The sequence below is a fragment of the Tursiops truncatus genome, chromosome X, assembly GCF_011762595.2.
Source record: "Tursiops truncatus isolate mTurTru1 chromosome X, mTurTru1.mat.Y, whole genome shotgun sequence".
Lineage (NCBI taxonomy): Eukaryota > Metazoa > Chordata > Mammalia > Artiodactyla > Delphinidae > Tursiops > Tursiops truncatus.
This window is the reverse complement of record NC_047055.1, coordinates 28,450,932-28,463,704: the sequence shown is the minus strand read 5'-3', so window position 1 is coordinate 28,463,704 and position 12,773 is coordinate 28,450,932. Positions and strand designations below refer to the sequence as shown.

The window sequence follows — 12,773 nt, the reverse complement described above, 5'->3', positions numbered from 1 at the left end:
AGAATTTCCTGCTATGGAAATACTCACCCACGCACAGGATGTTGAAGCAGAAGCCCTGGCTGACTGACTGATTCACCAGCTGGTCGGGCAAGCTGTCAAACCCCACATGTCCAGCCAGGGGGACAGTTCGGCAACCTTCACCCTAATTTGGAAGGGGAGGGAGGGGAGAAAATGAAAATGTGCTTAAAAGCAACCTGGGTCTCACTTCCCCATCCAAATGCTCTCTGTGCTAGGAATTAACACCCACTGGGGCCCATCTCCCCTTAGCTAGTCCCTGATCCAAAGCAAAATGACCCATTCGCTTAGAAATCATGGATTCTTGGGTACAGTCATCCTTGAGGCTCCATAATGAACGTCACATAGTTCCAGACACAGCAAACTACAGAGGCGGCTTGTAAGGGGTGGGAGGGCGGGGGGGGAGGTCGGGGGATGAGAAGGTTCCCAGCCTTGGGTTAATTCTCCTCACAGAGACTCAGTTTCCTTTCACATCTGTCAAATGACATAATATTACCTTACAGATGATTGGGAGACTCAAATATGCCAACACATGTAACGAGCTTAGTACAATGCCTGGAATATGTATAAGTGTTCAGTAAATACGACAAAGGGACTTCAAAAAGCAATTTCTCTTCTTGGGACTTCCCTGGTGGTCCAGTGGGTAAGACTCCTCGCTCCCAATGCAGGGGGCCCAGGTTTGATCCCTTGTCAGGGAACTAGATCCCACACACATGCCACAACTAAAGATCCCTCATGCCCGTGACTGCCATCTGGCAAGACTGCTACCCTCACATATCTCACCCCACACCCTCCAGTGGAGTAGTCTCAACAGACAACCATATGCCATCATTCAGTCCTGGGTGGTATATTCTGGGCCCCAGAGGGGTACCCGAAGACAGCTGGGTTTTATGAGTGGCCTGCATCACTCAGGGCTACATTCACCCCCTCTTGCTTTCCCTCACCCTTTTCGCCATCTTTTTATCAAAGCAATCAAAAAAAGATGTAAGGGGCTTCCCTGGTGGCGCAGTGGTTAAGAATCCGCCTGCCAATGCAGGGGACACGGGTTCGATCCCTGGTCTGGGAAGATCCCACATGCCACGGAGCAGCTAAGCCCGTGTGCCACAACTACTGAGCCTGCACTCTAGAGCCTGCGAGCCACAACTATTGAGCCTGCATGCCACAACTACTGAAGCCCGCGCACCTAGAGCCCATGCTCCGCAACGAGAAGCCACCGCAATGAGAAGCCCGCGCACCGCAAGGAAGAGTAGCCCCCGCTCACCGCAACTAGAGAAAGCCCGCGCGCAGCAACAAAGACCCAACACAGCCAAAAATTAATTAACTAATTATTTTTTTTAAAAAAAAGATGTAAGTTTCCCACTGTTCATTCTTGGTCCTCAAGACTGTAGGGGAGACAGAAACCTAAGAGCCAATATGCTTTCTCGATGGAGTCTCCTACTCAGCAGGCATCGGAAATTGGGAGGGACTCAGAGTTGAGGTTTCCTGAGCCATATATCATCACCCCCGGCTGCCTCTTCCTGTGTCCAAATTCAGCACCATGAAACTTCAAGTGCTCCAGGGCGTCTGGTCCAAGTGCCAAAAGATGAGGAAAGGGAATTTTCAAACTGAAGACAGTGAAGGGCAGCGGGGAGAACTCCACATCTTATTCTTAAAGATTTATTTCATTGTCAAGTCTCACCCAAGCACCTCCCACGTGCCCACAGTTATCTCCCACCTAGCCCAGTGCTGTGAGAGCCCTAAATAGCAGAAGAAGAGTATGGCCTTTATTCCCTAGGCAATGGGGTTTAAAAGGGGCATTTTGAGTGTTTTGAGCAGGAAGGGCCATGACACAAGTAGTCTTTTCAAAAGATCATTCCAGCTGCAGGGCGCTTGATGGATGGGAGGAGAGCGGGAGAAGGGGCAGGAAGACATATTAGGAGAGGACTCCAATAACGCTGAACTGGCAGAGTGACAGCCAGGCACTGTGACGATAAATGCTGCTTGAAGTGAACTGATCTGACTTGGGACTCAGGAGGGAGGAACAAATTTGAGAGCCGTCCTAAAGAAAGGATGAGACTCGGTGAATGACTGGGCAGAGAGTGCGGGAGCAATCAAAGCTGTAAGGCTGCAAGGTCCTGCGCCTGGGAGCTTGGATCGATGGCACCAAGGGCAGAAAGAGGGAAGCCAGGAGAGGGTGCATTAGCGGAAAAGTCGAAGATTCTAGTTTTAAATAGCCATTATTTTAAAATTACACTTATCAGGTTTTTTATAAGAGTAATCCATGTCCGCTGTAGAAATTTTAAAACATATGGAAAATTATAAAGAAGAAAATAAAAATCACCCATAATATCACTCTCCAGAGACAGTCACTATTAGTATTTACATGTATTTCCCTACAGTCTATATATAATACTTTTTTTCTTTTTTTTTTTTTGTTTACAAAATAGGGATAATCCTGTATATTCCTTTTCATCACCTGGCTTAATAACCGGACACTTAATATAGTATGGATGTTCTCTTGAGTAATTAAGTATACTTCTAAAACATTACTTTTTTGGCCACATAGAATTCCATTGTGGGAATTTACCACATTTTCTCAACCAGTGAAATGTCTTCCACTACTAGACATTTAGCGTGTTTCCAAGTTTTCAACATTATAAGTAATAATTCTTGTTCTTACAGGTTTGCATAGTCTCTGATTATTTCCTTAAGCTAAATTCCTAGAATTAAAGCCTGCTGGGTGCAAGGCCACACACATTGGAAAGACTTTGGTACACACCGAGAAATCGTTCAACAGAGAATATTACAAATGTCTATTTCTAACGCCAGTATGCGAGAGTGTCTGTTTACACATACTTAGACCAGCACTGAGTTTGAGGCTTTTTAACCATTGTGAATTGAATCACTGCAAAATGGCATCATGTAATTTCATTTGCATTTTATTGGTGAGAGTGAACTTTTTTTATTGTTCAACTACATATGTGTGTTGTGTCTATGTATATGCGAGTTAACTATTCACGTCTTTGTCCATTTTCTTAAAATGGGTGCTTGTCTTTCTCTTCTGGATTTGTAAAAGCATTTTCTATACTAAAGAAAACAAGATAGTTTTGATTTTATGGTGACACATCTACCCACTAAGTACTTAGCAATATGGGATTGTAGGCTCAGGGAGAATTCAGGACTGAGATATAAATTTAGCAGTGAGAGGTATGAAACTGGATGTGTTCTTCAAGAGACAGTACAGGGAGAAAAGAATTAAGGACTGAATATAAGCAATGCCCACAAGTAAGGAATGGGAAGATGAAGAGAATTCTTCCAAGGGGTGGGGGGATGATCAGAAAAGTAAGAGATGACCCAATAGTTTTCTATCACCAGAGGCCAAGATTGAAGTCAGGAAGAATTACAGAGAAACGACCATTGGTCTGGATTTGGTAAAGTCCACTGGTAACTTTTAGAATCCTTTTTTCTTCTGTATCTTTTTACCCGGTGTCCAATACACCTAAGTTAACTGGAAGGTTTGGGGACTAGGGAACATGGAATCTGGGTAATGCGTCTTTCTTGCTAATCAAGATTTAAGCAGCAAACTGTATGTCTCAATCCTTGTAGTTGAGAAAGCTTCGAAAATGAATTTGTATATGCAGTTCCTGCTTTAGGAAATCCTGCCTAGCGAGCACCATTCACTTCTGCTTTGATGAATCTTAGAAGATGTCAAGGTCACCGTTATGAACATCAGTCCTCATTGTTCAGAGGTAAATACGTAATGGTGAAAACGACAGGACACTGGGCTGAATGGACACTGACCCCTGGACAGCCCCTGGAAATTTCTTCCCTCTTCCCTCTCTAAACCTCCGATAGCTTATCTCTTTCCTCTTTCTCCTTAACGTGGCCTGATTAATTGAGGTCCTGACTGCTTTGATTGCAGTCAATTGAATGTTCCCTGGATTACAAAGTGCACAAAAGGAGATGGAACTGGCAACTTGGCCCAGGACGTCTGACACTAAAACCTTAAGTTATCATCTTGAGTAGCAGGTGGTGCCACGTTTGACGCTTTGAACTGAGAGGCTAGAAAGGTCACAGCCACCAAAATGTTAAATGGCCCACCTCCCGTGACCTGCAACCTCCCCTCGGGATCTGCTCTACAGAGACTCACATGCCTGTACAAAGGTCCACGTACAGTACAAGGAAACTCATTACAGAATTATTTATAATACTGAAAACCTAGAAAAAAAACCCTAAATGTCCGACAATGGGAAAAAATATTAGGTTGGCCAAAAAGTTCGTTCGGGTGTTTCATATGTTGTGACAGAAAAACCAGTTAACTAAATTATGGTACGTGCATATTCTGGAATATTCCTCAGCCATCAAGAAGAATGCAGTAGATCTAGAAACAGAGTCACAGAGGTAGAAAACAAACTAATGGTTACCAGGGGGTAAGGGCGGGGAGGGATATATTGGGAGACTGGGATGGACATATACACACTACTATATATAAAATAGTTAACTAATAAAGCCCTGCTGTATAGCACAGGGAACTCTACTCAATACTCTGTAATGGCCTATATAGGAAAAGAATCTAAAAGAGAGTGGATATAAGTGTATGTATAACTGATTCATTCGCTGTACACCTGAATCTAACGCAACATTATAAATCAACTATACTCCAATAATAATTTAAAAAAAGAATGCAGTAGGTCTAATAATTTAAAAAAAGAATGCAGTACTGATCGGAATATCTCCAAGACATATTATAATATAGAAAAAAAGAAACTGCAGAACAATAAGCACAGTATGAGGCCATATATGCAAAAAAACCCTCTGCGTGTATTTGCACTTAAATGTATGTGAGAGAAAGGGGACTAAAAAGGCACCCACCACACCTAGAACTCAGGGTACCTCAGGGGAGGGGACTGGAACTAGGGGCTTCCTCGGGGGGTAGTCAGTGTGCTTCTGCATTGTTTGATTCTTTTACAGCATGAATGTATTCACACATTACCTGTGTAATTTAAAAACCATTTTTAATACACGAAAAGCGAGTTCTGGTTCAGCTTTGCAGCAGGGGTAATTAGGCTGCAGCGTCTGAGAGGAGCTAAAAGGCAGGCAAAAATGAAAGCGTGCTCCTGAGAACTGGGAGAGGCCCCACTCCCCTCCCCAATTACGTTTCCTGTTTTCTCCTCATCTGCAGTCACCTGCGGTCTTGAAATACGTTATATACCACATTTCATATCACAGGCAGAAACAACGCTTTCTCTTCCGCCTCCTCCCCCGAGGACACACCGATTGCGCGTTTTAATTGAATAGTCGGAGGTTCGTGTTATGAAGTACGAGTGAGGGCAGTTCCAGCTGTGCATCGTTTTCCCCTTGCTGTGATTCTGAAAATAAAGGGTCCCATAAGCACCCAAGTGGGCAACCCCTGCCCCCCTCCCCCCTTCCAACCTTTGTGGCACAGGACGCAAGCCATGTAGGAAGCCTCCGGAAACCGAGGGCGCATCTGTGTCGACGGAGAATTTCTGGCCTCCGTTTAAAACCGGGGTGGCCAAGTTAGTAGCTGTCATTCTGAAGGACAAGATCAAAACAAAAAGTTTGGAACTCATGGCCAAAGACCAGGCTTGTCCTTAACTTTCTCCTCTGGCCTTGGCACAAAGATGCTAGGAAAGGACAGAAACACTGAAATAGGATTATCTCCGGCAGCCCCATGTGTCACTTACTGGTGGGCCCGATCTCTCACACCTTCCCTTCCTCTATTTCCCTCCCCAGCTCTGACTATCAATCTCTGAGAGACCCTGCAAATCTTCAGGACGCTCAAACTCAATGAATAGTTCAATGATGCATGATGGAATATTAAACAGCTGATAAAAACATATTCTAAGAATATTTAATGGCATAGGAAAATGATCACCAAATACTGTTAGATAAAAAACTGTGTATACAAGATCATCCCAATCATGAGGAAAAAAAGTATGCATGCATTTTTAAAAACTTGGAAGAATATATACCAAAATGGTGAGAATGGTTGCTTTTGGCTTGGAGGGGCTGTAGGAGCTGCTGCTTTTCTGTTCCAAATTTTCTACAGTAGGCGTATTTTACCTTTTTTTTTTTTTTTTTTTTTTTGGTACGCGGGCCTCTCACTATTGTGGCCTCTCCCATTGCGGAGCACAGGCTCCGGACGCGCAGGCTTAGCGGCCATGGCTCACGGGCCCAGCCGCTCCGCGGCATGTGGGATCTTCCCGGACCGGGGCACGAACCCGTGTCCCCTGCATCGGCAGGCGGACTCTCAACCACTGCGCCACCAGGGAAGCCCCATATTTTACTTTTATAATCAGAATTAAAATATTTTTTTTTAAGATTCTATGATGATACTTTCCTAGGCAGGAAAGTGGCCTCAGATATTTTAGCAAAATCTTTAGTTACAGCCAAAAAGTTGCTTTATGTACAGATAACCAGAAAATTTGGTGAAGTATTCAGCTTTCTGGCAGTTTTATTGTATATAAAACATTTATTTTCCCAATAACACAATAAAACCTTATTATTCTTCTTATTATAACATATTTATATGCAATATAACATTATTATACAGTATGCCTTATTCTTATAAAGATTCATGTGAACCAGAAGTCAAAGTCAAATCACATACCCTGAAACATGCAGCAAAAAGTCTTGCTGAAACAATCAGGTGGATGATAGCCCTATCTGTTACCTCCGGTGTTACCAAGGGAGTGAATGCCACTTATTATCCCATATTATCAGCCATAAGAACCACAAGAGCACTGCTAAGTTCCCAGAGGTTAAAACAACAACAACTCCAGTATGCCTAACACATCAAACGTCACGATTTCCCTGGCTCCAATTAAGCTGAGCTGAGAGGAAACTGACAGTAGTAGCGATGCCCTGAACTGGGAGAGAGAAATCTGGGGGCCTTTCGGAGGAGAAATAAAACCTGGCAAAGCTAGCAGCACCCCTTAGGGGCCCCAGTACCTTTCAGTGGGGGAGCAGCTTAGGGGATCCTGACGAAGCACAAAGGAAACCATCCTCACCATACAGGGAGAAGGCCCAGTTTTGGCAAATCCAATAGATGGAACTCTGGATTTTAATACACCGGATCAATTCCAGAGTGGCTTTTCATTCTATAGGATTCACAGCAGGATTCTATTAGATAGCCAGCTCTCCTAGTGCATGTAAAAGGGGATTCAACAGACAAAAATTCAGCTGTCACGTACCTTTATAGGAAGTCAATAGCTATATACACCTACACGACCGGACAGACAATATGCGAAGGGTTGTTTGTTTCTATTCCAGTTCCAGAGACCCTGCTGAGCTAAAAGCACAGACTTGCTTTCTCTACAGCCGTCTCCCCACCCAGCTCAAGGAGTCAAAGCAGGGAAGGGGTGGAGTTAAATTCCGCCACCTCGTTTGGAAGCAGAAGCAGAAGCAGGCAAGGACCTAAAAGAAATCAGGCTGGAGGAAACACAAGAAGTGTACCATGTCAGAGCTGGAAACACCCTTACGGATCACCTAATCCAACCCGCGCATTTGACAAAAAGGGAAACAGAGACTCAGAGGCAGGAAGTGACTTGTCCCGAGTCACAGAGTGATTTAGTGGCAGAGAGTGGTGCTGGGACCCAGGGCCCTGTCAAGCAGACCGCCGCTCTCAAATGGAAAAGCTGACTCAAGTGGCGCATAGATTTCTTTCTGCTGCTAGAATTCTGGGACATTGGGCTTGTGGCTGATGCCAGTCGGGAGGAGAAGGGTCATGGAAAATGACCCAGAAGCCCGTGGGCTCACCAAGGCGCCTCTGGCCCACACAAGGCAACTGAGGCGGTGGAAGCCAGGAGACGCTGGTGCCCCTCTTCTGCATCTTCTCTCCCACCTCTAGCTCCTATTTCCTTCACTGCTGACTCAAGCCTGAGCCTCAGCCTGGCCTCTGCTCAAGAGCCCCAGGGCTACCGAACCCAGCCAGCCAGATTCTAGGTGAAATAGCTCCACCTCAGCCAGGGGTGACCCTTGCCCAGGGTGGGTCAACTTTCCCACAAAGGCCTGACAGATTCCCTTCAAATCAGGCCATTTAGAGTTTCCTAGGTGTTCTGGTCATTGTTATCTCCAATCTGTTAAAAAGAGAAAAAAAAAAAAAAGGTTTACTCACAGGCCTCTGGATGAACGCCCAGCTGTCCTCTGGGGAGCCTGAATTTGCCTCTGCCTCCATCTGGTCTCATTTAAAGGGGATCTGAAAAAACCCAGTTCCTGCCTCAGCGCCAGTGCTCAGAGCTGGGGGCCTCTGCTGCGAAAGGAAACTGAACACGACCTCACACCTCATCAGGGCCGTGAAAGCGCAGAGCTCTGCTCCCGAGAGGGCCCTGGCAGGAGAAACCTGAGCCCTGGGTCCTGTCCCCGAGAAGGCCCGTGAATCTTTCGCCCAGTCACCTTTAAGTGAGTGGAAGGGATGACCCCACTGCAGGGCCAGCGGAGAGCGTGCTGCATAATTCAGCAGATGGCTGCCTCTAATGAGAAGACACTGCAGAAGCGGGAACGTTATCTCCCCCTCCCGAGCATGTGGTCCTTCCCCTGTGCAGGCAGCAGAAGCCTCCTCCTGCCACACCGAGGAGGAAGGGTCTGTGTTTCAAATTTATTCTGCGCGCCTCCTCCAGTTGTTACTTAAAATAATCCATCATTACGTGGCTGGTGGCTCCAAGATTTTTATTTAAAGTATGGGAAAGAAAGAAAGAAAGGAAGGAAGAAAGGAAGGGAGGGAGGGAGGGAGGGGAGGGGAGGAGAGGGAGAGGAGGGGAGGGACGAAGGAAGGAAGGAAGGAAGGAAGGAAGGAAAGGAAGGGAGGGAGGGAGGGAGGGGAGGAGAGGGAGAGGAGGGGAAGGAAGGAAGGAAGGAAGGAAAGGAAGGAAGGGAGGGAGGAGGAGGGAGGGGAGGGAAGGGAGGGCAAGGAAGGGAGGGAGGGAGGGGAGGGAAGGAAGGGGAAGGAAGGGAGGGAGGGAGGGGAGGGAGGGGAGGGGAGGGAGGGGAGGAAGGAAGGAAGAAAGCCCACATAGCCATGACTGTGCTATCTGGGGTTTAAGCTGAGAATCTTTTTTAACATCAGAGTCTTCAAAGCACCCAAGTATACTCTTCTCAACCTCCATGAGTATACCGAGGTGGGGGTGGGGGGGTCGCAGTGAAAAGAGGGGGAAGAGGGGACATGGCAGGATTTTTATTTCTTGGAAACATGATGAAAAGGCCAGAGTTTTTTTAATATAAAAACGAATCTGAAAAAAAAAAAACAACGAATCTGTGTCATCTGGAAGGTGTTTCATTGCTTCATCCACTGACCAGCAGTAACACTTCGGACTAAGTCATTTGGTCTTCCTGAACCCATAAAATGAAAAGAACAGTAATACTCATCCAGGAAGCTGCTGGGGAAAATGAAATCATACAGATGGAAGCGTTTTGAGATCGTTGAAAGAGACATGTTACACTTATCTACGGTATTCTTTTTCTTTCTTTTCTTTTCTCTGTCTCTTTCTTTCTGGAATGTGGTTTTAACATAAATGCAACTGAAAGCGCTCCTCAATTGCGCACGATAATACAAAACCAAGGCTCTGATAATCCAGAAACCCATGCAAGTCCAGAAATCAGTCCTATTTAGTTCTGGAATACCTTTATCCAGGGGACTTATCTTTCTAATTAGTTTTGCTAAGGCTAATGCAACGGGTTCGCTCCCTTACAGCACAAAAAGGGAGGGGCCATACTAGGTAACAAAGCCAGCAATTAATAGAAAATTTACAGCAGAGACTCTACAAAGTAAATGCTGTGCACATGACTGCAGATCAAAATCTCATTATACTATACAGACAAATCGCTCGGCTGTAATGCAGTTTTGTAATAAGAATGCCGCGAACACTCACATTTCCAGGTTTTAGGATATGAAGAGGAAATGGGGCTTATACCGGCCTCTCACGGGGAAGCTCTGAGAGGGCTGTCGTGTGTGCCGTGGCCACTACTATATCCCCAGCACCTGGCACAGGGCCTGGCAGAGTCGGTGCCCAATAAACACATGTTGAAGGAATGAATGAAAATAAAAGTGTGTGAATTAACAAATGAAATGTACCCAGCCTGGGAGCAGAAGTGAGATCTCACCCATCTTCACACCTACCCTTTTCCTAGTTAAAACCCTCAGCAAGCCTTTCCTGTCACCCACCGCCCCTGTCCGCTGCTGGATCAGGTCCCCTTGTAATGAATTATCCTAGCGGGCAGTAGCACTCCTCTGCAGCACATCACAAAGATAATTATAATTATTTGTGTCTGCCTCCACTACTAGACTGTAAACTCCCTGAGGGCAGGGGCCATGTGCATTTGTGGGGAGGAGGGCAGACATTGTAATTTCCCTCCAACTTTTAATTTTGAAAAGTCTCAAACACACAGAAAAGTTGGAAAATAGTACAATGATCATTCATATACCCACGACCTAGATTCAAGAATTTTTAATATTTGGGGCCATGCAAATTTTCTTCAGTGCTGTATTCACAGTAGAGGTATGTGTGGATATTGGGGTTTTCCTCTCCCTGCTTGGGGCACCATATGACTTTTAGTGCGAGGTGGGGAGATGGCTGAGGCAGGGCACTTCAATGGGAATCAAGGTTAAGTGTCATTTGATAGCAAGACCAGAGTGCAGCCACCTATAGGCGGTTGCCTTGGGATAGCTGCCCCGGGACAGTTGCCCCAGGACCAGCACAGCTAGGGCAGCGTTAGGCCCTGCAAGCTCTTTCTTTAGGGAGAAAGACCATTACCTGGCTGCACCGTGCCTTGCCAAGTTACCTTGGACAAGTCATGGAACCTCTCAGAGTATATATTAACAGCAGCCCAAGCCACCTCACAGGCAGGGGTTGGGGATGGAAACATCCCAAGAATCTTCTATAGTTCTCTAATTATTTCACCGTGTCCACAATTTGCCTCGCCAACTAGACTGCAATAAGCGTAAAAGCCAAGAACTGTATCTACTACTTTTTTCTGGTATAGTTGACCGGAGCCAGCCATAGTGCTGGACACTTAGCAGTTAATCAAATAAACACTTGTGGACATGATGAAGAAACAGTTTTGTCCTACAGAATCTTTGTGGTGTTCATTCAGATGGGATGGGATTGTATTATGTACACAAAAGCTGAACTTCCAAGTTGCATGCATGCCCAAATAAGGATCCTATCCAGCAACTCTAAGGTCTGTTTTTGTCACTAATAATGTTACCTTACAAGCCAGTGACCCTCAACTGACTCTGGAAAGGACAGCCCATCCCTCACACACACACCAGAGCACTATTTGCAGGGCACCATGTCTCAGAGCTCATTAAAAAGAACTCCTAAGCCAGGCACACTTAGGTTTAGTCTCCAGTCTTCTTTTCCCAAATCCTGGATACTCGTTCCCAGGAAGAAACAATCAGCAGCCAGACGTCCAAAGGCCTCCCGAGTTAATTCCATCTTCCCCCGGTGAATTACAACTTCTTGCAGACACAAAGGCAGGCAGAGAGACAAATGACACATAAACAAGGGCTTCACTGGCTGGGGGAGGGGGGCATGGAGAGTGACGTCAGTTTTCCCAGAAACCCATTTATCACCATAACAAGGTCTCAAGTGCTCGGGCTGCTCTTTCAGCTTCAGAATCTGGCATACAATTATGTTCTTCATCATACAGTAGGGCAAGGCCCGCCAGAGCAAACTGGAAACAACCAAAGCAAACCAAGTGGCCCTAAATCGCCCCCACCTCCATTTGCAGAACAAAGGGGATCTCTGGGTTGCCGGAGGTGAAACACAACCTTCTGGAATGTTCCCCTTTGCTACATCGGCCCTGCAATCTTAATTCAGGTTAGGGGGACTGGTGAGAGAGTATGGGCAGGTCGATGCAAATTAATTAGCTGACAAGAAAAATCACTAGTGTCCTTCTTGGTCACTAAGGATGGAGCAAGTGTAATCCAGGAGACTAAGTCCTCTACTTAAGGCATGCCATCTCTAAAATGCAGATAATGGAGGAGCAGAAAGGTACTCTGGGAACCCTCAAAACACTAAAGCAATACATATTACAGTGCCAATCTTGGGGAGAAGAGAATTCTCTCAAATTCCATTATCACAGAGCACTGCCTCCCATCTTCTGCTGGTCCTTCCATATCATGACTGCATAAGGAGCTCCATGCTGGGGTCTTTCAGGGGGGTGGGGGAGGTTCCAAAGAAATCACCTTGCCCTTCCAAACAAGAACAAGAGGATGGAATAAATGTATCCATTTCCTGGAGAGGAAATGCTATCAGATTCTGGATTCAGATTTTGAAAACAAATCAGTTTCAATTACACCAAATACCTAGAGGCTATGTATATTTTTTGCACTGAAATTGCATTGCATGGAGTATTTCCTTAAATAAGTAAGCCACAAGGTTTAGGGTGTGTGTGTGTGTGTGTGTGTGTGTGTGTGTGTAGTGTCATGGGATCTGACCTTCCTCTACTTCACTCTCCTTCCTCACCTCAGGGTGCTGGTAATTGTGGGCTTCTTAAAATCCCAGATACCCATGGATGAATAGAAAGGCTAGGTTGTTCCCTCAAATGGAATCATCCCCTCCCTTGGCAACAAAACTTCTGGTCTAAAAAAACAAACATGGAGCCCCGGGTCACTTCAGTATAATTTCTCTGCACATCCCAGTCTGGAAAACTTCAGTTCGTTAAATGAAGATTTTTTTTTTCCAGAGTCGGCTGCCAACAAAAAGAGAGAGAGGGCACCGCTTTTGCAAGCGTCGCACTGATTTTCCTTAGTCCCCATA

At 45.7% G+C, this 12,773-nt stretch overlaps 1 protein-coding gene across 19 annotated transcripts in view; it reads right to left on the bottom strand.

Annotated features, from left to right (window-relative positions):
- The window catches only part of SEPTIN6 (septin 6), a 65,587-nt gene that overhangs the window by 50,917 nt on the left and 1,897 nt on the right, over nt 1-12,773 (bottom strand). For 14 of the 19 annotated variants that reach the window (XR_012329277.1, XR_012329275.1, XR_012329276.1 and 11 more), the window contains exons 2-3: nt 8,132-8,212; nt 28-142 (exon numbers count right to left, since the gene is read on the bottom strand). Coding sequence is in view for 12 of the 19 variants with exons in the window: in XM_073799269.1 (XP_073655370.1) it covers nt 28-142; nt 8,132-8,191 (175 nt within the window). In the remaining 7 variants the exon portion in view is untranslated. Of the gene's footprint in view, nt 1-27; nt 143-5,180; nt 5,330-5,427; nt 5,548-8,131; nt 8,213-12,773 lie in introns of those variants that run through there. The other 5 variants (XM_073799267.1, XM_033849108.2, XM_019949532.3 and 2 more) reach the window with 4 other exon arrangements.